This window comes from Coregonus clupeaformis, chromosome 4 (genome assembly GCF_020615455.1).
Source record: "Coregonus clupeaformis isolate EN_2021a chromosome 4, ASM2061545v1, whole genome shotgun sequence".
In the NCBI taxonomy this organism is placed as follows: Eukaryota; Metazoa; Chordata; class Actinopteri; order Salmoniformes; family Salmonidae; genus Coregonus; species Coregonus clupeaformis.
In genome coordinates, this window is record NC_059195.1 from 13,729,471 (window position 1) to 13,756,156 (window position 26,686).

Genomic DNA, 26,686 nt, shown 5'->3' on the forward strand with positions numbered 1-26,686 from the left:
TCTACAGTACATACATGATCTGAGCCATCCTTTTTTTGGTGCATAACACATTGATCTGATTTTGTGCTAGTGTGTGTACGCAATTCATTATTAGTCTACATTATTCAATATCAGTCTGCCTTCATCATGTATGTTCATTGTGAAAGGCCTGAACCACCATATTTTCAACAGAGCATACAAAGTTTGTTTTTGATTGTGTATGTCTATTAGTGTTTGTGTGTGTTTATTTGTGTGTATTTGCGTGTGTGAGTCACAGGAGGTTGGTGGCACCTTCATTGGGGAGAATGGGCTCGTGGTAATGACTGGAGCAGAATAAATGGAATTGTATCAAATAAATTGCCATTCCATTTGCTCCATTCCGGCCATTATTATGAGCCGTTCTCCCATCAGCAGCCTCCTGTGGTGTGAGTGTACAGTATGTCTGTGTGTGTACAGTATGCCTGTGTGTGTGTCCTACTGAAGGGAGTCGCTGTTGTCCAGGCCCAGCCCAGTCATGTCATCATCATCGTCATCCTCGTCCCTGCTGTCTCCTGATTCGTCCTCGCTGTGCCCGCCGATTATCACCTGCTGCACGGCCAGCGTGGCGCCGTCTGATGTAAGGCTCTGGAGACCCTCCACACTCATTGTCACCATGGTGCCTGGGGAACAGACGACCAGGAGAGGACACGTCAGCGACATTACATTTAGTTAGTCTCTTATTGAGAAATAAGTCGCTTTACCAAGAGAGCCTTGACTTTGCCTTGTGACTGAATTCGCCTTGTGGCCATCATTCCCAATACAGTAAGCGCTCTTGTGCCTAGTTGCTTTAAAAACAAGTATAGCCAACAGCTCTAGCAACTCGCAATACACAGCAGTGCTGATCCAATGAGCAGTGTAGCAAGCAAGTAGCCGTATGTACCGTCTGCCATCTGGACCCGTTGTTGGGTCATCCCTGTGGCGATAGAGTCAGGCCAGAAACGCTGTAGCGGCCGGTTCGGAGGCGGTTTCTTCTTGGTTTTGGCCATCTCCGAAGAGCTGGCGTCCAGCATGGGCTGCAGGATCCGCCTCCGCGCATTGATGAACCTGGAACGGAAGGAGAGATTGGACCCATCACGAGACGGGGAACAAGCGTGTTGACCAATCACTAAAAGGAAATTTAAGGGTTTGACACATTACTGGAGGTTCACTCTAGGAGAGGTCATTCTGTCATTTCATGCACTTAGGTGGTTGTTCATGGTAGTATGGCATGGGTTCATGTAACTCACCAGTTGTTGACCTGGAGGAGGCTCAGGTTAGTTTGGGTAGCGATCTGCTTCTTCTCATCCTCTGTGGGGTAGGGGTGCTATGGAAACAAAACAAAACAAAACAATTAAATACAATAGTAATTAAGTAGGGCAAGATTAAAACACTGCAATCCAACCAAATCCCAGAATCATTCCAGGTTGTAATCCAGAGTTGGCCTGTGTTCTACTCACCCCGATGTGCTGGAAGAGCCAGGAGCGCATGACATTGGTGGCTTGTTTGGGAAGGACGCCACGCTTGTTCTTGGACGAGCTGTCATCGTGGTTGAAGAAGCTCAGGTCCTGGTTGAGCTGCAGCTGAAGCTGAGAGAGAGAAAGAGAGAGGCGGTTACATTAGCACACTCTTCAGCAAGCAGTAAATGTCAGCATTCTATGTTTTAGTCCAGACAGATGTGTGTCTTACCTGTGTGTTCTGAATGTGTATAGTGTGGGGAGAGATGGTCTGTGACATCACCTGTCCCTGTGAGTTGACTACTGTGACAGGCTGGTACACTGTGCCACCTGGAGGACACAGACACACGTAAGGGCTGCTTTAAAGTGCAGGCACAGAGAAAGACTGTGAAACCAGCCGGTACACTAACAGTCCTACTGAGCTGAGGGCGGTGGGCAGTGGTGGTTGGTGTCTAAGGGTACCTGTGGTTGTTGTATGCCAGGGTGACATACCTGCCATAACCTGTGTGGGGTTGACTGTTGTCACAGTTACGTTGTCTTGCTGCAGGGCTGACGCTGGCACCACAATCCTCTGGGGACTGAGGGTTCCTTTGAAAGAGCTGGAGGTCTGCACAACACACACACACAGAACACACACACAGGTGAGTTAAACTGAGCCTTCATGGGTAAATAGAGTGTATACAGTGGGGGAAAAAAGTGTTTAGTCAGCCACCAATTGTGCAAGTTCTCCCACTTAAAAAGATGAGAGGCCTGTAATTTTCATCATAGGTACACGTCAACTATGACAGACAAATTGAGAAAAGAAAATCCAGAAAATCACATTGTAGGATTTTTAATGAATTTATTTGCAAATTATGGTGGAAAATAAGTATTTGGTCACCTACAAACAAGCAAGATTTCTGGCATGACAGACAAAATGAGGAAAAAAAATCCAGAAAATCACATTGTAGGATTTTTAATGAATTTATTTGCAAATTATGGTGGAAAATAAGTATTTGGTCACCTACAAACAAGCAAGATTTCTGGCTCTCACAGACCTGTAACTTCTTCTTTAAGAGGCTCCTCTGTCCTCCACTCGTTACCTGTATTAATGGCACCTGTTTGAACTTGTTATCAGTATAAAAGACACCTGTCCACAACCTCAAACAGTCACACTCCAAACTCCACTATGGCCAAGACCAAAGAGCTGTCAAAGGACACCAGAAACAAAATTGTAGACCTGCACCAGGCTGGGAAGACTGAATCTGCAATAGGTAAGCAGCTTGGTTTGAAGAAATCAACTATTAGGAAATGGAAGACATACAAGACCACTGATAATCTCCCTCGATCTGGGGCTCCACGCAAGATCTCACCCCGTGGGGTCAAAATGATCACAAGAACGGTGAGCAAAAATCCCAGAACCACACGGGGGGACCTAGTGAATGACCTGCAGAGAGCTGGGACCAAAGTAACAAAGCCTACCATCAGTAACACACTACGCCGCCAGGGATTCAAATCCTGCAGTGCCAGACGTGTCCCCCTGCTTAAGCCAGTACATGTCCAGGCCCGTCTGAAGTTTGCTAGAGTGCATTTGGATGATCCAGAAGAGGATTGGGAGAATGTCATATGGTCAGATGAAACCAAAATATAACTTTTTGGTAAAAACTCAACTCGTCGTGTTTGGAGGACAAAGAATGCTGAGTTGCATCCAAAGAACACCATACCTACTGTGAAGCATGGGGGTGGAAACATCATGCTTTGGGGCTGTTTTTCTGCAAAGGGACCAGGACGACTGATCCGTGTAAAGGAAAGAATGAATGGGGCCATGTATCGTGAGATTTTGAGTGAAAACCTCCTTCCATCAGCAAGGGCATTGAAGATGAAACGTGGCTGGGTCTTTCAGCATGACAATGATCCCAAACACACCGCCCGGGCAACAAAGGGGTGGCTTCGTAAGAAGCATTTCAAGGTCCTGGAGTGGCCTAGCCAGTCTCCAGATCTCAACCCCATAGAAAATCTTTGGAGGGAGTTGAAAGTCCGTGTTTCCCAGCGACAGCCCCAAAACATCACTGCTCTAGAGGAGATCTGCATGGAGGAATGGGCCAAAATACCAGCAACAGTGTGTGAAAACCTTGTGAAGACTTACAGAAAACGTTTGACCTGTGTCATTGCCAACAAAGGGTATATAACAAAGTATTGAGACACTTTTGTTATTGACCAAATACTTATTTTCCACCATAATTTGCAAATAAATTCATAAAAAATCCTACAATGTGATTTTCTGGATTTTTTTTCCTCATTTTGTCTGTCATGGTTGATGTGTACCTATGATGAAAATGACAGGCCTCTCTCATCTTTTTAAGTGGGAGAACATGCACCATTGGTGGCTGACTAAATACTTTTTCCCCCCACTGTATCCTATCAGGTGTATATGCTACATAGGGTGTGTCTGTGGTGGGTGTATAGCAAGAGTGTACGGTAGTAGGTAATGTTTATATGTATTGCGGATGTGTGTACCTGGGTCTTGGTGGGAGTGTAGCCCTGTCCAGGTGAGTAGGGGCTGCCAGGCTCTCCACTCAGCATGGTCTCGCTGTTCATCTTGGTCTTGAGGCAGGCGATGTAGCGGCTGCAGAAATCTTTACACAGGTCGCTCACCTTCTCCAGCTCTAGCAGGTGGATCCGCAGCACCTGGATGGCCTTCACCATCTGGGGTCAAAGGTCAGGGAGGGAAGAGGAGTTAGCAGAGGCAAGGACGTTTGCACTAAAAATGGCATGTATGTTGTCTGTAGTGTGTTACATAGTACATTAATTATTCCACTAGTAGCTACTTTGGTATAAGGCCTTTGTGTCACGTGTAGCTCAGTTGGTAGAGCATGGCGCTTGCAACGCCAGGGCTGTGGTTTCGATTCCCACGGGGGGCCAGTATGAAAAAATAATAAACAAATAAAAATGTATGCACTCACTAAGTCGCTCTGGATAAGAGCGTCTGTTAAATGACTAAAATGTAAATGTGTCATGCTATGTGTGTGTAATGTATGCCCAAATGGCTTTATTAACCCTTTGACATGAGTCAAACAACTCCAATGAAACAGTAGCTCACTTTGATGCGCTCAATACGGAAGTGGTCCGATGAAGCGGATGCTAAGATACAGGACTGTTTCTCTAACACAGACTGGAATATGTTCCGGGATCCATCTGATAACATTGAGGATTTTCCACATCAGTCACCGGCTTCATTAATAGGTGCAACAACAACGTCGACCCCAGTGACCAACCAGAAGCCATATCCCAACCATATTCCAAGCATATTCCATATCCCAACCAGAAGCCATGGATTACAGGCAACATCCGCACTGAGCTAAAGGCTAGAGCTGCCGCTTTCAAGGAGTGGGACACTAATCCGGACGCTTATAAAATGGGATAGCGCTTATAAATGGGACCACATCCCTCCCACCCTAATCAAACTCCACTGGCTCCCAGTTAAATACATGATCATCTTCAAATTGCTCATGCTCACCTACAGAGCACTCAATGGAATGGCCCCCACCTACCTTACTGACCTCCTGCACCCCTACACTCGCACCTGTTCACTGCGCTCCTCTGACACTGGCCTCCTCACCATCCCTTGCACCAGGCTTCGCTCCCTGGGAGACCGGGCTTTTAGCAGTGCAGCCCTCCAACTCTGGAACTCCCTCCATCTCCATGTCAGAACCTCACAATCCATACACATATTCAAGTACACACTAAAGACACACCTCTTCACACAGGCTTACCTGGATTCTCTGTTGTCTTAGCTTTTATCCTCTGTCTAGTTCACTTACCTGGTTAGTCTGTCATCATGTTTAGTGTTCTCCATGGTTAATCTGTCCTTATGTTTAGTGTACTTTTATATACTTAATTCATGTGATTTTATTGCTTTTTATTCTACTGATTTTTTTGTTTCTTCTATGCTCGCTTCGAGGCAAGCAACACTGAACCATGCAGAGAGCACCAGCTGTTCCCAACTGTGTGATCTCGCTCACCGTAGCCAATGTGAGTAACATTCACAAGGCCGCGGGGGCCCAGACGGATTACTAGGACACGTACTCAGAGGCTAGGACACGAGGACTAGGACACGAGCCAATCAGAGGAGAGGGGCCAGAACACCAGGGCCCGATTCATAAAGCATCTCAGAGTAGAGGAGTGCTGATCTAGGATCAGGTCCCTCTTTATATTCCTTATGATTTAAAAGGCAGATCCTAGATCAGCACTGCTACTCTGACTCTGTGAATACAGGCTCAGGACCAGAACACCAGACAGTGGAGAGAAAGTCTGTCAATCGTCTTAAGACCTGTAGCCTACTGTGAATAAACACTAACCCATTGTATCGTACAAGGTCATCAGTCACAGAATGTGCTGGATTTACCTTACTCCAGAGAGAAAAAAAACTGTTCTACTGTTGTCATAAGTTACTCTTGTGTCAACAATATCCTAGTTATGAAAAAACAAAACGTATGCACTCACTGACTGTAAGTCGCTCTGGATAAGAGCGTCTGTTAAATGACTAAAATGTAAATGTAAAATGTACTCAGAGTAAGCGCTGACCCAGGCTGTAATACGTACGTTTCAAGCAGACCACCTTAGTCCCTGTGCCCAAGAACGCCAAGGTAACCTGTCTAAATGACTATCGCCCCGTAGCACTCACATCTGTAGCCATGAAATGCTTTGAAAGGCTGGTCATGGCTCACATCAACACAATCATCTCAGACACCCAATCCAATTCACATACCGCCCCAACAGATCCACAGATGACACAATCTCTATTGCATTCCACACTGCCTTCTCCCACCTGGACAAGAGGAACACCTACGTGAGAATGCGGTCATCAACTACAGCTCAGCATTCAACACCATAGTGCCCGCCAAGCTCATCACTAAGCTCAGGACCCTGGGACAGAACACCTCCCTCTGCAACTGGATGCTGGACTTCCTGATGGGCCACACCCAGGTGGTGAGGGTAGGCCAGAACACATCCGCCACGCTGACCCTCAGGGGTGCGTGCATAATAGTGCTGAGCGATTAACCAACATTTGTAATTTTTCTTTTTTTAAACAACTAATTGACCAATGTCAGTTTAATTATTTTAATTCCATTTTGTTCTGTTTTTTTCTTTCTGTGAGTTCAATGCACACATTGCAGTTTCTCTAGAGATAAATCAGATCAAGCTCGAACTGTGCGATGTAGTAGGGCGTTGAAGTTTCCAACAGGCCAATATTCTACATAGTTTAGCACAGAAAATGTGGTAATTAACTACAATGACCATAATCCTTTGCACGCCTACTTGTCCGTTCTGTATTTATTTTACTCCTGCTACGTTAGGTTAGTTTGGTGCAGACAAGGTGAGCGAGAGAAGAGAGAAGAATGCACGATCAAGAGGGAGATAAGAGCAGTTGCTTCACGAGGTATCTCTACCTGAAAATACACTGCTCAAAAAAATAAAGGGAACACTTAAACAACACAATGTAACTCCAAGTCAATCACACTTCTGTGAAATCAAACTGTCCACTTAGGAAGCAACACTGATTGACAATACATTTCACATGCTGTTGTGCAAATGGAATAGACAACAGGTGGAAATTATAGGCAATTAGCAAGACACCCCCAATAAAGGACTGGTTTTGCAGGTGGTGACCACAGACCACTTCTCAGTTCCTATGCTTCCTGGCTGATGTTTTGGTCACTTTTGAATGCTGGCGGTGCTTTCACTCTAGTGGTAGCATGAGACGGAGTGTACAACCCACACAAGTGGCTCAGGTAGTGCAGCTCATCCAGGATGGCACATCAATGCGAGCTGTGGCAAGAAGGTTTGCTGTGTCTGTCAGCGTAGTGTCCAGAGCATGGAGGCGCTACCAGGAGACAGGCCAGTACATCAGGAGACGTGGAGGAGGCCGTAGGGAGGGCAACAACCCAGTAGCAGGACTGCTACCTCCGCCTTTGTGCAAGGAGGAGCAGGAGGAGCACTGCCAGAGCCCTGCAAAATGACCTCCAGCAGGCCACAAATGTGCATGTGTCTGCTCAAACGGTCAGAAACAGACTCCATGAGGGTGGTATGAGGGCCCGACATCCACAGGTGGGGGTTGTGCTTACAGCCCAACACTGTGCAGGACGTTTGGCATTTGCCAGAGAACACCAAGATTGGCAAATTCGCCACTGGCGCCCTGTGCTCTTCACAGATGAAAGCAGGTTCACACTGAGCACATGTGACAGACGTGACAGAGTCTGGAGACGCCGTGGAGAATGTTCTGCTGCCTGCAACATCCTCCAGCATGACCAGTTTGGCGGTGGGTCAGTTATGGTGTGGGGTGGCATTTCTTTGGGGGGGCCGCACAGCCCTCCATGTGCTCGCCAGAGGTAGCCTGACTGCCATTAGGTAACGAGATGAGATCCTCAGACCCCTTGTGAGACCATATGCTGTTGTGGTTGGCCCTGGGTTCCTCCTAATGAAAGACAATGCTAGACCTCATGTGGCTGGAGTGTGTCAGAAGTTCATGCAAGAGGAAGGCATTGATGCTATGGACTGGCCCGCCCGTTCCCCTGACCTGAATCCAATTGAGCACATCTGGGACATCATGTCTCGCTCCATCCACCAACGCCACGTTGCACCACAGACTGTCCAGGAGTTGGCGGATGCTTTAGTCCAGGTCTGGGAGGAGATCCCTCAGGAGACCATCCGCCACCTCATCAGGAGCATGCCCAGGCGTTGTTCAACATGGGCCCTCAGATCCGCTTGGTATGGCAACTGCTTGGCATCCGACTGCAAGGTGCTAGAGGGTAGCGCGAACGGCCCAGTACATCACTGGGGCCGAGCTCCCTGCCATCCAGGACCTCTATACAAGGCGGTGTCAGAGGAAGGCTCTAAAACTTGTCAAAGACTCCAGCCACCCAAGACATAGACTGTTCTCTCTGCTACCGTACGGCAAGCGGTACCGATGCACAAAGTCTGGAACCAACAGGACCCTGAACAGCTTCTACCCCCAAGACATAAGACTGATAAATAGTTTGATTAATGGTTAACCAATATATAGCTACCCGGACTATCTGCATTGACCCTTTTTGCACTAACTCTTTTGACTCCTCACATACGCTGCTACAGCTTATTATCTATCCTCTTTCCTAGTCGTTCCTATGTACATATCTACCTCAATTACCTCGTATCCCTGCACATCAACTCGGTACTGGTACCCCGTGTATATAGCCAAGTTATCGTTACTCAGTGTGTACTTATTCCTTGTGTTATTATTTTTCTATTTTTTCTCTCTGCCTTGTTGGGAAGGGCACAAAAGTAAGCGTTTCACTGTTTGTCTACACCTGGCGTTTACGAAGCATGTGACATATGTGATTTGATTTGACATTTGATGTGTCAATTGCAGAAATTAGCGAATAGTGTCACTAGATGTCATAGTGATGCAAAATCATTCAAAGAGTATTGACAGCAGACGAGGGCGCTGACCAGATTGTCGAGGTCAGGGTCCTCGCTGAAGAATGCTTTGCCCTCTTTCTCCTGGCTGCGGACAAAGTTCTCGATGTCCACGTCAAAGCTGGCTGACGTGATGCAGTCTGAGCCCTGTGTAGACTGCTCACATTTCTCAAAGAGCTGGGCCAGAAGAGGAAACAAGGGATGCCTGCCACACACACACACACAAAGAGAAACATCACTAAATTGCTATTATCTACAGTTGTCAAATGTGGCCATTTCTACCCCATACTTTTAGTTAGGTAGGGCACAAAAGCCCGACAACATCTAGGACTGCCATCGTCAGCAACATTATCCTGTTTGAAAGTAGTTGAGGAGGGGGTTGGTTGGCTAAATCTTTGGCAGGGGGCCAACAGAGTTAGGAGGTGTACCGGTATATGGAGGCCTTATCTACATCCAAGGGTGTCTGGGGTTCAGTGGGGTCAGGACTGGAAGCTGCAGCCAACCCCTCCTCATTGAACTTCTGATCATGATCAGCATCACTGTCCTTCTGCTCCACCCCCTGCATGAGGAGAGGAGAGAGAGATGACAGCAGAGTAAGGAGCAATAGTGGTGGACACGTAAAGCTCAGAACCCTTCCTCGACAATAAGGCTTGAGAAGATTGGTCTTGTTGGCATTGGCAATAGGTTTAGATACTAAAATTAATCACAATAAATGCCATTTAGCAGACTCTTTTATCCAAAGCGACTTACAGTCATGCGTGCATACATTTTACGTATGGGTGTCCCGGGAATCAAACCCACTAGCGTGGTCTTGCAAGCACCATGCTCTACAAACTGAGCTACAGAGGACCACTGAGTATTTCAGTACAAAATGGAAAGGATATAGCCTAGCTTAACGATTCTAAAATTGGTGGATGATGCAGAGGTGTCCTGGCCATGTCAGTATCTCTTTGGTCTGCGCCAGAATATAAAGATAGGTGGTGGCATATCATATCATATTTAACCGTTATTGATAGCCACACCAAGCTTTAACTTGTGCTGCTTCATTCAGATCATCAGTTACATTAATTGATTGGAAGCCAACTTGCTCCTCCTCTCCTGCTTTTACAACATGCATACCAGCAGCTAGCCAGGCTCACTTCCAAGAACATAAATCCAATCTTCTACCATGTGACTGGAGCGACAATGACTTTGATTGAGCGCAAATGCGCAAAACAATTTTTTTCCCCTAGAGCTGAAAAATCTCAAGTTAGTCACATAGATATAGTGCCTTCAGAAAGTATTAACACCCCTTGACTTTTTCCACATTTTGTTGTGTTACAGCCTGCATTTAAAATGGATTACATTTAGATGTTGTGTCACTGATCTACACATAATACCCCATAATGTCAAAGTGGAATTATGTTTTTAGACATTTTTACAAATTACTATAAAGTGAAAAGCTGAAATGTCTTGAGTCAATTAGTATTCAACCCCTTTGTTATGGCAAGCCTAAATAACTTCAGGAGCAAAAATGTGCTTAACAAGTCAGATAATAAGTTGCATGGACTCGCTGTGTGCAATAATAGTGATTTTTGAATGACTACCTCATCTCTGTACCCCACACATACATTTATCTGTAAGGTCCCTCAGTCGAGCAGTGAATTTCAAACAAGTTCAACCACAAAAACCAGTGAGGTTTTCCAATGCCTCGCAAAGAAGGGCACCGATTGGTAGATGGGTAAAAAAAAGCAGACATTGAATATCCCTTTGAGAATGGTGAAGTTATTAATTCAATTTTGGATGGTGTATCAATACACCCAGTCACTACAAAGATACAGGCGTCCTTCCTAACTCAGTTGACTGAGAGGAAGGAAACCGCTCAGGGATTTCACCATGAAGCCAATGGTGATTTTAAACCAGTTAGAGTTGGCCCCGTGTAGCTCAGTTGATAGAGCATAGCGCTTGCAATGCCAGGGTTGTGGGTTCGATTCCCACGGGGGGCCAGTATGAAGAAGAAGAAAAAAAAATTATGCACTCTGGATAAGATCGTCTGCTAAATGACTAAAATCTAAAAATGTAAATGGCTGTGATAGGAGAAAACTGAGGATGGATCAACAACATTGTAGTTACTCCTCAAAACGAACCTAAATGACCGAGTGAAAAGAAGGAAGCATGTGCAAATATACAATTATTCCATTATCCTGTTAGCAATTAGGCACTAAAGTAATACTGCAAAACATTTGGCAAAGAAGTTAACGTTTTGTCCTGAATACAAAGCATTACGTTTGGGGCAAATTCAACAACACATCACTGAGTACCATTCTTCATTTTCTAGCATGGTGGTGACTGCATCATGTTATGGGTATGCTTGTCATCGGCAAGGACTAGGGTGTTTTTAGGATAAAAAGAAAAGGAATAGAGATAAGCCCAGGCAAAGTCCAAGTGGAAAACCTGGTTCAGTCTGCTTTCCAACAGACACTGGGAGACAAATCCACCTTTCAACAGGACAATAACCTAAAACGCAAGGCTAAATATACACTGGAGTTACTTAACAAGACGACATTGAATGTTCCCGAGTGGTCTAGTTATAGTTCACTTAAAATTGGCTTGAAAATCTTTGGCAAGACTTGAAAATGGCTTTCTAGCAATGATCAACAACCAACTTGACAGAGCTTGAAGAATTTTTAAAAGAATAATGGGCAAATATTGTACAATCCATGTTTGCAAAGCTCTTAGAGACTTACCCAGAAACACTCACAGCTGTAATCGTTGCCAAAGGTGATTCTAACATGTATTGACTCAGGGGGTTGAATACTTACCTAATCAAAATATGTTTTATTTTCCATTAATAAAAAATAAAAATAAATATTCCACTTTGACAGAGTATTTTGTGTAGATCCCACTTTGTAACAACACAATGTGGAAAAAGTCAACGGGTGTGAATACTTTCATCCTCCCCATCTCCTCACCCACACATTTTGCAATACCTGTCATTCTAAATGCATTAATGACAAACTATTACACTGTAATAAATCATTTACGGAATTAAAACATTAAAAAAGCTTTGTGGCAGGTAAAAATGACAATAGTTTTCCTACTTTCTTGCCATTGATGACGGATTAAAAACGTCAATTATCACCTCAAGAACTTCAAATCTTCCCTTCAACCACCCTTGTGGTTTCAGGCACAAAGCTGAGCGTCAGACTAAATTTGTCCTTCTGACCCACCTGCTGCTCTCCCTCCGTGTAATTGTCTATGGAAACTGATTGGGCAGCCATCATATTCACTGCAGACGCCGCAAACACTGAAGCATTATAAGGACGTGGAGCGTTGGCGGACCTAGAAAGAGACATAAACCCACACACCTTTGAGAATTAAAGACGGCTATTATTGTATCAATTACACCTGATGATAAATTGCGATTATTCTAATCCAGGGAAAATTCGAATTAAAATGTTAGTACTGATCCTGTACTGTGAATGGAGTAGGGTTGTGGTGGGAGAAAGTTGCTGCGCTTCAGTGAAAATCTATTTGAATGGTTCATGTAAATTGTTTTTCCTTCTGACAGGACAAATGCTGTAAACATGTTATCGTTGTTATAGTCTAAATACCAAAACATTCCACTTTTGTACTTCACAAACATTTCCATATTTCTATGAATGGAGCATAGCAAAGCTTGATTGTTCTGATACAGGTGGTCTTCTACTTTACTGCAATAACATATATAATCCAGCTGCCTATTTGACTGTACTGTCTGTGTTCAAAGAGAATGGAACAACATGAATCTCATGTCTACATCCAGATGAAAGGCTTTTGATGATTAGGGGAACACAATGTATCACGTTTATTCGCTTGCATTCGAAATGCTTTGTTCACGTTTTTAACTTGTGTTCAGCTACATACGATACGATGTAGCGAATTGACAAGAAAACGATGAAGATCAAACATACCCGTCTATCATAATGTTACACACCCACCACGTTGAATTTACTTGCTTTTCTCACTGCCGTGCTGGCGGCAACAAAGCTAGCTTGTTGGTGGTTTGTTAGCAAGGATTGAAGGAAGGAAGGCGGTCGAGTGAGACAATTCAATTTTACAGAACGTTAGCTACATAGAAATGTTTACCTCTTCATATCCAGACTGTACGGTCGTTAGACAAAATAACACGCTACTGTAGCTAGTTCATTTGCGAAAACAGCTAACTAGTAACGTTAGCTAATTCATTTTGAGTTTTCTTTGACAATCTATTCGAAAACGACATCAAACGTATGTCAAATATAATATGCATCACCCACTCTACGGACGAAACACCCACTGAAGCATCCTTGTTTTAAACGTTAGTTGACCACATTGAAGCTAACGTAGCTAGCAGAAGCACCATATTTACAGCAGCGTTTGCTACAGATTCGCTAGCCAGGCGCGCAAGATAACAAGCTAACATAAAATGTTGCTGGGTTAATGAAGTGCATATAAACGCGTAGTTCATCCAATATGTATGTACATTGTATTACAGTATTATTACTATTAAATACATGTCTCTAATTTTAGTTGGTTCTAACATCCTGCCCACGATAGTCAGTCAATCAAGCAAGCAAGGGACAGATGCCCATCCCTTCCATGCCCCTGTGCCACTCGCGCTTCAACTGATGGGGATAAAGCTGGGGCCTTGCTTCTAGCTCTCGCCCTTTCTTTTCCAGAATCCTTCTCTCCGCCCAAAACGCGGACATATTTTTTCCTCGGGTAAATTTCCATCTTCCTTGGCCCCGGCCATCTATTCACTGCCAAATAAGCTCCACTGGCCTGGCTGTGTCCCTAGCTTTTGCCCTAGGCATTTTTCTGTGCGTCCCAGATTGTTTGATTGATAGGGAACAGAAAAATATTTTGAGTGACAGCTTACCTGAGTGCCAATCTTCGTCACACTGACAAGCGGCTGCAGCAATGGGGACTCGCAGTTGTCGCGCTGCGTCATCGCGTATGGTCACGCAGGGTATTTCGCTCATGAATATTTATAAAGTAGGAGGAGAAGTCTGTTTGTGCCATTCTCCTCGCCCCTAGAATCTAGGCGCCCGGCTGGTAGCATGCCAGGCAAACTCTAAACCACTGCTGCTCTCTAGTTTAGTTCAATGAAAAATGAAAAGCCCCTTATAACAACTAAATTCATGTAATTAACTTGACTTTTACCAGTACCCATCCCCCTCCCACATCAGTGGGTATTATTACAGACAAAGAAGATCCATTCTTACATTTTAGTCATTTAGCAGATGCTCTTATCCAGAGCAACATACAGTTAGTGAGTGCATACATTTTCATACTTAATTCTTCTATGATGTGTATTGATTGTACTGATGTGATAATTAGGTCATACTGATGTGTACTGTACAATCAGCCCGAGTCAAAGTCGGGAGTAATTAAAATAGAACGTAGATTTTTAAAAATGTGCATGCATAGCACTATTCAAATGACCCCCTAAGTCAGATCCCAAAAAATAAGAAATCTTTAATATTTTCCCCCTATTTTTACACGAGAAAAACCTCAAACAATACAAAAATCTCAAAGCCTCAGATCCCTTTTGTGTAGTTTAATATATTACATATAACAATTACAAGCACCTCTTAGGGATCGTAAAGTAGCGGGGGAAATCATTATTCTAAAAAGACACCCGTGTTGGGCAGCGGGGTCTGGGGACATGGGGTTGGGGTCATGTGGCCTGGTGTCCAGGCAGGCTGGGCCATCTCAGTGCCTGGGGGAGGGTCTGCCGGAGGAGGGCTGGGGCAGACGGTACTTGGCCATCTCCAGGTCCAGGTCTGCGAAGGTGTAATGGTTGTAGCTGTGGTGCTGGAGGTTCTTGTAAGTACTGTTGTCGAAAGGCTCGGGGGCTGGCGCTAGAGGTGCCTCTGCCGCCTCTGAAGGGGGTACAACACAAAAATGGGTATAAGAGACAAAGCACAGGCATACAGTGCCTTCGGAAAGTATTCAGACCCCTTGACCTTTTCCACATTTTGTTACGTTACAGCCTTATTCTAAAATGTTTTCATTTAATCAATTTCCTCAGCAACCTACTCACAATACCCCATAATGACGACGTGAAAACAGGTTCTTAGAATTTTTTGCTAATAAAAAAAATTATAAAAAAACAAATACCTTATTTTATAAGTATTCAGACCCTTTGCTATGACACTCAAAATTCAGTTAAGGTGCATCATGTTTCCATTGATCATCCTTGAGATGTTTCTACAACTTGAAGTCCACTTGTGGTAAATTCAATTGACTGGACATGATTTGGAAAGGCACACATCTGTCTATATAAGATCCCACAGTTGACAGTGCATGTCAGAGCAAAAACCAAGTAATGAGGTGGAAGGAATTGTCCGTAGAGCTCCGGGACAGGATTGTGTCGAGGCACAGATCTGGGCAAGTGTGCCAAAAAAAATTCTGCAGCATTGAAGGTCACCAAGAACACAGTGGCCTCCATCATTCTTAAATGGAACAAGTTTGGAACCACCAAGACTCTTCCTAGAGCTGGCCGCCCGGCCAAACTGAGCAATCAGGAGAGAAGGGCCTTGGTCAGGGAGGGACCAAGAACCCGATGGTCACTCTGACAGAGCTCCAAAGTTCCTCTGTGGAGATGGGAGAACCTTCCAGAAGGACAACCATCCCTGCTGCTCTCCACCAATCAGGCCTTTATGGTAGAGTGGCCAGACGGAAGCCACTCCTCAGTAAATTGTACATTTCAGCCCACTTGGAGTTTGCCAAAAGGCACCTAAAGACTCTCAGACAATGAGAAACATGATTCTCTGGTCTGATGAAACCAAGATTGAACTCTTTGGCCAGAATGCCAAGTGTCACGTCTGGAGGAAACCTGGCACCATCCCTACGGTGAAGCATGGTGGTGGCAGCATCATGCTGTGGGGATGTTTTTCAGCGGCAGGGACTGGGAGACTAGTCAGGATTGAGGGAAAGATGAACAGAGCTAAGTAGAGAGATCCTTGATGAAAACCTGCTCCAGAGCGCTAAGGACCTCAGACTGGGGCGAAGGTTCATCTTAAACAGGACAACAACCCTAAACACACAGCCAAGACAACGTAGGAGTGGCTTCAGGACAAGTCTCAATGTCCTTGAGTGGCCCAGCCAGAGCCCGGACTTGAACCCAATCTAACATCTCTGGAGAGACATGTAAATAGCTGTGCAGCAACGCTCCCCATCCAACTTGACATAGCTTGAGAGGATCTGCAGCAAAGAATGGGAGAAACTCACCAAATACAGGTGTGCCAAGCTTGTAGCGTCATACCCAAGAAGACTCAAGGCTGTAATCGCTGCCAAAGGTGCTTCAATAAAGTACTGAGCAAAGGGTCTGAATACTTATGTAAATGTTAGTTTTATTTATTTATATAAATAACAATAATCAAAAAAAAATATATATATATATATATGTGTTTTTGCTTTGTCATTATGGGGTAGTGTGTGTAGATTGATGAGGGGGAAAAAATAATTTAAATCAATTTTAGAATACGGCTGTAACCTAACAAAATGTGGAAAAAGTCAAGGGGTTTGAATACTTTCCGAAGGCACTGGCTGGCTAGCAGGAAAAAACATATTTGCAGTCAGTATAGTCACTGGCCACAAAAAGTGATGCTTGATAAGATCTTAAAAGGCCGCAAATTTAAATATTTATAAGTTTGACAAAAGTAATTTATGTTGGGGCATTTCCTACAGTGGTAAGGATGTATCCCCCTATAGAGCCTGGAGTGAATGGCCTTAAAAGCCTCAGCATGCTTCAGTTCGGCTAGCGCCTAGCCGAACTCTGCTAGGTGAGCCGAACGAGTGTACTCGAAAAAAAGTGGCAATAGCACAGTTTGTCTATTTTGAGATGCTGTAGCCAGTATACACTTCCTCAAAATAGTCAGAATTAATCTAAGATAACTCAATAAATTTGTCATAAGAGCACCAACAGCCAATTAGAAAATGAATATTCCATACAAAAAAATATTATCCTTGAAGTAGGATTATTCTTGTCCATATCAAAAAGGTTTTATACACAGGTTGTCATGTTTTTGTTGAAAATACGAATTGGCTAAAACTCAGACCCTTATTAAAATACTACTGCAATATCGTAAGATGTTGACTAATAATGTCATATTTTTGTTGGGGCAACTCGCCTATTGTAAACAGCAAAGAGGATTAACAGGCCCAAATCCAATCACACTGAAATAGACCAAGAAAGACACCTTCCACATCCAAATCATGTGCATATTCAAGACATTTTCATTAATTGATTGCATGCTTTAGCTTATCCCTACAATTCCAGTGCAAGAGAGAAAAAGTGAGAGAAAGAAGTGAAAGGAAACCAATGAGTGATCAATCACTCCCAGCTCCTGTTCTTCAAGCTGGAGTCAAGAGTGGGAGGCTGGTTCACTAACTTTACCATTCGCTTGTACACAGTAACCTTACCATAAGCTTGTACAACTGTAACCTTAGCCGACAACCCAGAACCGAAATACAATATACAAATGTGTCAATGAACAAGAGAGCATAATATCATATACCAAATACTGAAAATAAATACAAAACACTCTGGGAGTAGAGATTGAAAATATACTAGTCATAAGAGTGAGGAAACAGAGAAGGATTAGGGCGGCAGGTAGCTTAGTGGTTAAGAGAGTTGTGCCAGTAACCGAAAGGTCACTGGTTCTAATCCCTGAGCCGACTAGGTGAAAAATCTGTCGATGTGCCCTTGAGCAAGGCACTTAACCCTAATTGCTCCTGTAAGTCGCTCTGGATAAGAACGTCTGCTAAATGACTAAAATGTAAAATGATTAGTTTAGTGCCATTTTTTGGTTGTGTGTGAAGATTCCAATGTGAGCCAGTAAAATAACGTGTATCGCAGCCTCCTCTGAACATTCACAGTAATAATGTGATGGTGTGATTGGGGTTAAAGTAAGCAGAAGATGGTAGACGAGGTACACGTCAGTCTGCACAATGCAGGCAAAGCAATATATATATATATATATATATATATATACACATATACACAGTGGGGAGAACAAGTATTTGATATACTGCCGATTTTGCAGGTTTTCCTACTTACAAAGCATGTAGAGGTCTGTAATTTTTATCATAGGTACACTTCAACTGTGAGAGACGGAATCTAAAACAGAAATCCAGAAAATCACATTGTATGATTTTTAAGTAATTAATTTGCATTTTATTGCATGACATAAGTATTTGATCACCTACCAACCAGTAAGAATTCCGGGCTCTCACAGACCTGTTAGTTTTTCTTTAGAAAGCCCTCCTGTGCTCTACTCATTACCTGTATTAACTGCACCCGTTTGAACTCGTTACCTGTATAAAAGACACCTGTCCACACACTCAATCAAACAGACTCCAACCTCTCCACAATGGCCAAGACCAGAGAGCTGTGTAAGAACATCAGGGATAAAATTGTAGACCTGCACAAGGCTGGGATGGGCTACAGGACAATAGGCAAGCAGCTTGGTGAGAAGGCAACAACTGTTGCCGCAATTATTAGAAAATGGAAGAAGTTCAAGATGACGGTCAATCACCCTCAGTCTGGGGCTCCATGCAAGATCTCACCTCGTGGGGCATCAATGATCATGAGGAAGGTGAGGGATCAGCCCAGAACTACACGGCAGGACCTGGTCAATGACCTGAAGAGAGCTGGGACCACAGTCTCAAAGAAAACCATTAGTAACACACTACGCCGTCATGGATTAAAATCCTGCAGCGCACGCAAGGTCCCCCTGCTCAAGCCAGCGCATGTCCAGGCCCGTCTGAAGTTTGCCAATGACCATCTGGATGATCCAGAGGAGGAATGGGAGAAGGTCATGTGGTCTGATGAGACAAAAAGAGAGCTTTTTGGTCTAAACTCCACTCACCGTGTTTGGAGGAAGAAGAAGGATGAGTACAACCCCAAGAACACCATCCCAACCGTGAAGCATGGAGGTGGAAACATCATTCTTTGGGGATGCTTTTCTGCAAAGGGGACAGGACGACTGAACTGTATTGAGGGGAGGATGGATGGGGCCATGTATCGCGAGATCTTGGCCAACAACCTTCTTCCCTCAGTAAGAGCATTGAAGATGTGTCGTGGCTGGATCTTCCAGCATGACAACGACCCGAAACACACAGCCAGGGCAACTAAGGAGTAGCTCCGTAAAAAGCATCTCAAGGTCCTGGAGTGGCCTAGCCAGTCTCCAGACCTGAACCCAATAGAAAATCTTTGGAGGGAGCTGAAAGTCCGTATTGCCCAGCGACAGCCCCGAAACCTGAAGGATCTGGAGAAGGTCTGTATGGAGGAGTGGGCCAAAATCCCTGCTGCAGTGTGTGCAAACCTGATCAAGACCTACAGGAAACATATGATCTCTGTAATTGCAAACAAAGGTTTCTGTACCAAATATTAAGTTCTGCTTTTCTGATGTATCAAATACTTATGTCATGCAATAAAATGCAAATGAATTACTTAAAAATCATACAATGTGATTTTCTGGATTTTTGTTTTTAGATTCCGTCTCTCACAGTTGAAGTGTACCTATGATAAAAATTACAGACCTCTACATGCTTTGAAAGTAGGAAAACCTGCAAAATCGGCAGTGTATCAAATACTTGTTCTCCCCACTGTATATATATAATTGTTTTAATAAAAAGGCTATGTAAATAACATTCTATATGCAAATATAGATCCTAAGTCCCAACTGAGAACCATCAGTGCACAAGGAGAGAGGTAAATGCAAGGCAAGCAGGGCTGAGTTGAAATGCAGCATGTACTGCAAACATGCATTACATTAAGTAGCCTGAAGTAGCCAAAATGATCATGTTGTGTGAAATTAGGAGTCTACTTTCACTTTAAAATTTTGGATTACACATGGCAAGAAAGCTAGCTACAACAAATTAAATGGCATAATAAAATTACTGGGAGAAAAAAACGTTATAAAGCTACAGCTAAAGCAAAAGCACTTATGTGAGGCACTTTACAGCGTATTAACATTTAACAGTACCGGTTATGAATAACAAAATGTAGAAGAAATATGGCCATCTGTGGTTGGAAAGGTCCACAGAGGAGAGAAATAGTAGGGTTTTATGGAGGTGTGGTGTATACCCTCAGAAGCCTCAATCGGTACTGCATCAGCCGGGGCCTCTGCAATCAGCTCCTCTCCTGCTGCTTCAGTCACTACAAGGGCGGTGTCTATCAGCTCCTCCGTAGCAGCTTCAGCTACAACAGGGGCGGCATTTACCAGCTCCTCTGTGCCGGCTTCAACTGGGGCAGCTTCAGCAACAGCCTCGGCTGGTGCAGCTTCTGCTGCGGCTTCAAGGGGGACTTCTGACGCAGCTTCCACAGGAGCAGTTTCAGCAGCAGGACAGGCTTCAGTGACAACTTCTGCAGGAGCAGATTCAGATACTTCTTCTGCTGCTACTTGAGCCTCGTGTGCAGCTTCTGGAACAACTTCTGGAGTGGCTTCTACTGCAGCCGCGACTTCTGGAGTGGTCACTTCAACCTCTGGGGCAGCAGCGATCTCAGGGGCAGCTTCAGCTGGGGCTGCTTCCAGGACTGGGGCGGGGTCAACCAGCTCAGCACTTTCAACCTCTGGAGTGGCCACTTGAACCTCTTCGGCTACATCTTCTGGTGCTTTTTCCTTAGCTTCAGGAACGGCATCCAGAGTCACTTCAGGTGTAGCTTCTTGCACAGCTTCAGCAGTGACCACAAGGTTGGCTTCAGAGGGCGCTGCCACCACTGCCTTCTCAGCTTTGCTGGCCACAGCCACGGCTTCCTTTTCTGCAGCTTCTTCTACTTGGATTTCTGGTTTTACCTTTGATTTCACTTCAGACTTCTCGTCATCAGAGTCAGAGTCAGAGTCTGAGTCTGAGTCAGAATCACTGGATGAGGAGGACGAATCAGCTGATGGGGCTCTGGGTTCAGTGGAGGCCGCAGTAGCCACTCCGGGTGGTTCGGCAGAGGCTGCTACAGAACTTAAAGCAACAACAAGCTCAGCGACTGGGGAAGCGGCATCCACGATTTCGGTGGTGGCATCAATCACAGGTGGAGCAGAATCGACGATGGGAGCAGCAATTTCAGCGACTGGGGCAGGTTTGGTGACAGCCTCCGCAACTGAAGGAGCCTCTGCCGCGACTGTTTCAAATGGGGCGGCTTCATTAGCAACAGCATTGGCGACTGGTGCAGCCTCTGCAACTGGTGCAGCGACTTCTACTACTGGTGTTTCTGGTGCTGCAGCCTCCTCTGCTACAGGAGCTGCAGTCTCTGCAACACTCTCAGAAGTAGGAGCAGACTCAGCCGCCTCTACAACTGGAGAAACTACATTGATAGCAGGACTAGCTATTTCTTCAGCCACAGCAATTTCAGCAGGCATAGCTTCGGCATGGCTTGTGGAAATGGGAGCTGGTTCTGCAGCTGCGGCAGCTGCAACTACTATTGTTTCGGCAGTGACAGGGCTAGCCACTGTTTCGATTTCACCTAGAGCCTGTGCTGGTAAAAGTCCTGAGGTTGAAAGCTTAATGGGGAAGGCAACTGCGGTCTTGTAGGCTAGTAGTGCTGCCCTCTCTTCTGAGGCCTCTAGGGCTGAGGAAATGGTAAATTGGACAGGTTACATAGAACTACCAATAACAAACAACATACAGAAAACTCACCTCCTAACCCCAATGCTTCTGTGGAACTCCAGAAGTACAATTGGCTTTAGGAAATGGTAATGATTTATCTGTAAGATTCCAGGAATTTGGTCATTGGAGAAAGTTTGTTGGCACATAGTTCGAATCAAGGAGATAATCCAAATGTGGGCTATACCAGAGAGAGAAATGTCATTCAAGATAAGCAACTTAGGGGAGAATAAGAAGGACCTAGCAATGGCACATAATATAAACCAGTGTTTCCCAACTCCAGTCCTTGAGTACCCCAACAGCACACATTTCTTGTTACCCCAGACAAGCACACCGGAGTCAACCTGTCAACTAATCACCAAGCCCTCAATAAATTGAATCAGGTGAGTTTGTATGGGGCTACAGCCAAAATGTGATGTTGGGGGTTATCGAGGAGTTGGGAAACACTGACGTAAACAAAACAAAGGAATACCCGTACGCTTACTTGCAGCCTTCGCCTTTTTAACAGCTTTCTTTGGCTCCTCCGCCTTGGTGCAGAATGCAGCCACAGAGGGGCTCCTCAAAAGGCCCCAGCTCTCTCGCTGGAGCGCCTGCACAGAAATAAATGCATTCAATTGTTTTGCATTGTAAATGCATCGTTCATAAGCCTGGTGTCAGTCTATTTCTGCCCTCCTTATGGAATTGTCATGCTTACCATGTTTGGCATGACAAACAGATCTGAGACCAGCCTAAGCATCCATGCCATGGCTCAAGTTATCTAATGTGTCACCTAGCAAGTTGGGTAGCTTAACTCAGAATGAGCAGGTATTTTTATTATGCATTATAAATATGTCATCACTACAATTTATGTCTAAATAAAAAGCCATAGGTGAAGCCCAGTCTCAAAACGTGAGGATGGAAAGTATTATCTCTCTAGCTAACTTTAGTTAGCTAACTAGCAGTCCAACTCAGGTCAACAGGACGGTCGAAAAAAAAAAACGGTTACGTTGATTACAAACCAATCAACTAAAGAATACATTATTTCTGAAATAATCGAAATGACAACTGAATAACAACATATTTAGACAATAACCAAAGCATATTACCTTGAGAGACCCCAGTCGTCCAAGCCGAAGTAAGGAGGTCGCCATTTTGGTTCTTCCTCTATTATTTTCTGTGTGGAAACCAATGACGTGTATATACACATCATTGGCGGAAACACGATCATCGTTTTTTAAATGGCGGTTGGCAAACAAAAGTTACATTACCGCCACCAACTAGACTGGAGAGTGTAAATCCATTACACTTTGTGATACAAAACGGGATAAAAATAATAATAATAACCTGCCAACTAACCCTTCACTTAATAAAACCCATCACCCCATTTCACTACTTTGCCTTCTTTTCTCCTCCGCCTTGGTGCAGGGTGCAGTTGCAGAGGGGCCTTGAGAACCTGCACAGCAATAAATGCATCCCATTGTTTTGCATTGTAAATGCAGCATTCATTAGCCTGGGTGTCTATTTCTGATCCTACCCCAGGCCAACAACCTGGGAGAATGGGACACTACCTTTCAACACTCCCTGGAACTCCTCAGCAGTACAATCTTGTAAACCCAAGTACTTTGCAGCAGCTGCCACCACAATACCTATTTTCTGTGATTTACATTCCATTTCTGCAGTATAGTTGATAACCATGGCAATGAACGCTAAAACGCCAACCTTACTGAAGTACATTTCATTCGTAGGCTTATTACTCTTGTTAGAAATTGCGTAATTCAAATCTGGTATTGGAATAAGAATCAAGAGATCTTCAATCCAAGCTTAATTTATTATATGCAAAATGTATGTATGATAAGTATGAAGGTTCGTATATACGGGTCCACTGAAATACCTCGCAGGGCACTCAGAGAACTAAACCATTGTTTACAGGTACTTTCTCAAATACTCTGACAGAGAGTTCCCACCTCTTCTGTTGGCCAATCAGAGTAAAGGACTGAGTGTGGTTTAGACTTTACTCAGCCAATCCGTTGGCGCACGGGTTAGTCCCACCCCTTGGCGCTCCACCCCTTGGCGCTCCACCGTTCCCAGGCATAAGTTGCTATCATAATAACCTGTGGAGTCAGCACCCAAAAGACACCCCTCCAATCTGTACTCCATGTACCCACGTTCAAGGACGGTTTCACAGACAACAAAGAGAGAGTGTTCGTATCTGTAAGAAATACAAGTCTTATCTGTCCTACCCCTAACGTTCCTTACATGAATAATAATAATAATAATATGCCATTTAGCAGACGCTTTTAATCCAAAGCAACTTACAGTCGTGCGTGCATAAATTTTTGTGTATGGGTGGTCCCGGGGATCGAACCCACTACCTTGGCGTTACAAGCGCCGTGCTCTACCAGCTGAGCTACAGAGGACCACAGCCTGTTATGTGAAACAATTTATATCAGTATAGTACAAACCTATGCTCCTCATTAATGCATTCCTTCTAAGTTATTCATCACATACAGATCCAATTATGAGAAAAATTGAACCCAACACTCTGTACTGACAAAGGTCGACTATTCAACTGGAGCCTCTTAGGATCCCTCACCCATGACCCATCTTCCTCTACTCCCTTCACTGCCTCAGCATATAACACCCTCTTTACTACTCTGACCCTGGCAACCTCAACATTTACATTTTAGTCATTTAGCAGACGCTCTTATCAAGAGCGACTTACAGTTAGTGAATGCATCGTTTTTGTTTAGTTTTTTCCATACTGGCCCCCCGTGGGAAACGAACCCACATCCCTGCCGGCCAAACCCTCCCCTACCTTGGACGACGCTGGACCAATTGTGCGCCGCCCATGGGTCTCCCGGTTGCGACAGAGCCTGGACTCGAACCAGGATCTCTAGTGGCACAGCTAGCACTGCGATGCAGTGCCTTAGACCACTGCGCCACTCGGGAGTCAACCTCCTGCACACTTCTCACATCTAGGATATCCCTCCTGCACTGCTTTAACAAGACCATAAACTTGGCACCTGAAACACCGTAGTGGGTTCAGAACAAAAGCTCTTACAAGATATGTCCTAACATTACTTTGTCAGGTAAAGACTCAGAATCAAAACTCAAAAGGACATTAATGCTAATTAGCCGCTAATGTGGCTATCATACAGAACTACATATCCTGTCGCAAACTTTGACATCATCCCTCTGGCTTTTGTAGCGAACTAGCTAATCTTAGTTCTCCCCATCAATCTGAAGCAAGGATGGTTCTGTGATATGTACCGGATTATAACCACTACTCCGATAATCACGTCTGCATTTTATCGTTTTCCGACCTCTGTAATCGAGTGGTGTCGCTGGAGCCATGTGATAAAGTAAGCCCTGTTTGCTAGCTGGTAACAAGCTATTTTGGTTAGGTCAAAGATCTGTGGTTAGCTACGTGCTTGTGAAAATTTGCTAGCTAGATAATGACCGACTGTAGTTACCTGTACAACACACGTTACCTTACTTACAAGTAAAAAGAAAACCAGCATAATGACTGTTGTGACCTTATTATTGACAAGTCCTTTGTGAGCTAGCCAGCTAGTTAACGTTAGCTCAGGGTTTGTGTAGCCTAACTAGCTAGCCCACCAGGCGATATTTAGCTAGCTAGCTATACCCTTGCCCTGGTGGGCTAGCTAGTTAGGCACCTTGGTTGGCTAGTTGGCTACATTAACTAACGTTGCACCACAGATAGGTTTAGTTATACAAATCTTTGATTGCACCGTATCTCACTGTGGTGTAATCAGACTTTCCTGACAGGCGGTGACATGCTAGCGAATGTGCCTAACGTTAGCGATTAGCGCTAACTAGCTAACGTTGTATATCCCTGACCTGGACTAGTTAGCATGTCACCACCCGTGTCTGACTACACAAACGATGCACTAATGTAACTAGGTAGCTAAATGTTAGCTAAATATTCCTGCCCTGGTCGGCTAACATTAGATAGCATGTCACCACGTGGAAAAGTGACTACACGAACAGTGAGCTAACATTAACTAGCTGGCTAGCTAGCTCACAAAGGACTTGTGGGCTCAATGTTTTCCCATACAAAACAAAAACAGTTTTGTTCCACGAAATAATCTGTTGTACATGACTAATCAAATGACCTGTGAAGTCAGTAATACATTGCATTCGGAAAGTATTCAGACCCCTTGACTTTTTCCACATTTTGTTAAGTTACAGCCATATTCTAAAATTGATTTATATTGTTTTTCCCCCTCATCAATCTACACACAATACCCCATAATGACAAAGCAAAAACTGTTTTTTAGATTTTTTTGCAAATATAAAAACCGTAAATATAACATTTACATAAGTATTAAGACCCTTTACTCAGTACTTTGTTGAAGCACCTTTGGCAGCGATTACAGCCTCAAGTCTTCTTGGGTATGACGCTACAAGCTTGGCACACCTGTATTTGGGGAGTTTCTCCCATTCTTCTCTGCAGATCCTCTCAAGCTCTGTCAGGTTGGATGGGGAGCGTCGCTGCACAGCTATTTTCAGGTCTCTCCAGAGATGTTAGATTGGGTTCAAGTCCGGGCTCTGGCTGGGCCACTCAAGGACATTCAGAGACTTGTCCTCCTGCGTTGTCTTGACTGTGTGCTTAGGGTCGTTGTCCTGTTGGAAGGTGAACCTTCTCCCCAGTCTGAGGTCCTGAGCGCTCTGGAGCAGGTTTTCATCAAGGATCTCTCTGTACTTTGCTCCATTCATCTTTCCCTCAATCCTGACTAGTCTCCCAGTCCCTGCTGCTGAAAAATATCCCCACAGCATGATGCTGCCACCACCCTTCACCGTAAGGATGGTGCCAGGTTTCCTCCAGACGTGACGCTTGGCATTCAGCCCAGAGAGTGCTGCAGAGATGGTTGTCCTTCTGGGTGGTTCTCTTGGGGACCTTCAATGCTGCAGACATTTTTTGGTACCCTTCCCCAGATCTGTGCCTCAACCCAATCCTGTCTCGGAGCTCTACGGACAATTCCTTCGACCTCATGGCTTGGTTTTTGCTCTGACATGCACTGTGAACTGTGGGACCTTATATAGACAGGTGTGTGCCTTTCCAAATTTACATTTACATTTTTACATTTTAGTCATTTAGCAGACGGTCTTATCCAGAGCGACTTACAGTTAGTGAATACTTTTTTTTTTGTATACTGGCCCCCCGTGGGAATCGAACCCACAACCCTGGC

General features: G+C 44.5%; 2 protein-coding genes across 5 annotated transcripts; both read right to left on the reverse strand.

Annotated features, from left to right (window-relative positions):
* Positions 1–380: 380 nt before the first annotated feature.
* On the reverse strand, positions 381–13,832 carry LOC121552939 (homeobox protein PKNOX1-like). 4 transcript variants are annotated; one of them, XM_041866074.2, is made up of 11 exons: positions 13,765–13,832; positions 12,095–12,206; positions 9,314–9,444; positions 8,919–9,090; positions 3,948–4,136; positions 1,914–2,058; positions 1,684–1,781; positions 1,455–1,583; positions 1,245–1,321; positions 899–1,062; positions 381–638 (listed from the first exon to the last, which is right to left on the reverse strand). In XM_041866074.2, exons 2-11 carry the CDS (start codon positions 12,146–12,148, stop codon positions 454–456), a joined length of 1,344 nt encoding a protein of 447 aa, XP_041722008.1. In that variant the 5' UTR covers positions 12,149–12,206; positions 13,765–13,832; the 3' UTR covers positions 381–453. The 4 variants fall into 4 exon arrangements, with proteins under 4 accessions (XP_041722008.1, XP_041722001.1, XP_041721984.1 ...); XM_041866067.2 differs by lacking the exon at positions 13,765–13,832 and having other exon boundaries at positions 1,944–2,058; positions 12,095–13,747; XM_041866050.2 differs by lacking the exon at positions 13,765–13,832 and having other exon boundaries at positions 12,095–13,747.
* Positions 13,833–14,430: 598 nt separating this feature from the next.
* LOC121552924 (calphotin) lies at positions 14,431–22,685 on the reverse strand. Its single transcript, XM_041866040.1, has 4 exons — positions 22,580–22,685; positions 21,979–22,084; positions 19,984–21,459; positions 14,431–14,770 (listed from the first exon to the last, which is right to left on the reverse strand). The coding sequence occupies exons 1-4, from the start codon at positions 22,622–22,624 to the stop codon at positions 14,601–14,603; spliced, it is 1,797 nt and encodes a 598-aa protein (XP_041721974.1). The 5' UTR covers positions 22,625–22,685; the 3' UTR covers positions 14,431–14,600.
* Between the last annotated feature and the right edge of the window lie 4,001 nt (positions 22,686–26,686).

Coding starts and splice junctions, on each gene's coding strand:
- LOC121552939 (XM_041866050.2), bottom strand. CDS start 12,220: ATGTCTCTTTCTAGGTCCGCCAACGCTCCACGTCCTTATAATGCTTCA. Junction 9,445..12,094: donor ACACGGAGGGAGAGCAGCAG/GTGGGTCAGAAG, acceptor CTCCTCATGCAG/GGGGTGGAGCAGAAGGACAG. Junction 2,059..3,947: donor ACACTCCCACCAAGACCCAG/GTACACACATCC, acceptor TGTGTTGTGCAG/ACCTCCAGCTCTTTCAAAGG.
- LOC121552924 (XM_041866040.1), bottom strand. CDS start 22,624: ATGGCGACCTCCTTACTTCGGCTTGGACGACTGGGGTCTCTCAAG. Junction 22,085..22,579: donor GACGACTGGGGTCTCTCAAG/GTAATATGCTTT, acceptor ATTTCTGTGCAG/GCGCTCCAGCGAGAGAGCTG. Junction 14,771..19,983: donor ACCGATTGAGGCTTCTGAGG/GTATACACCACA, acceptor TACCCCCTTCAG/AGGCGGCAGAGGCACCTCTA.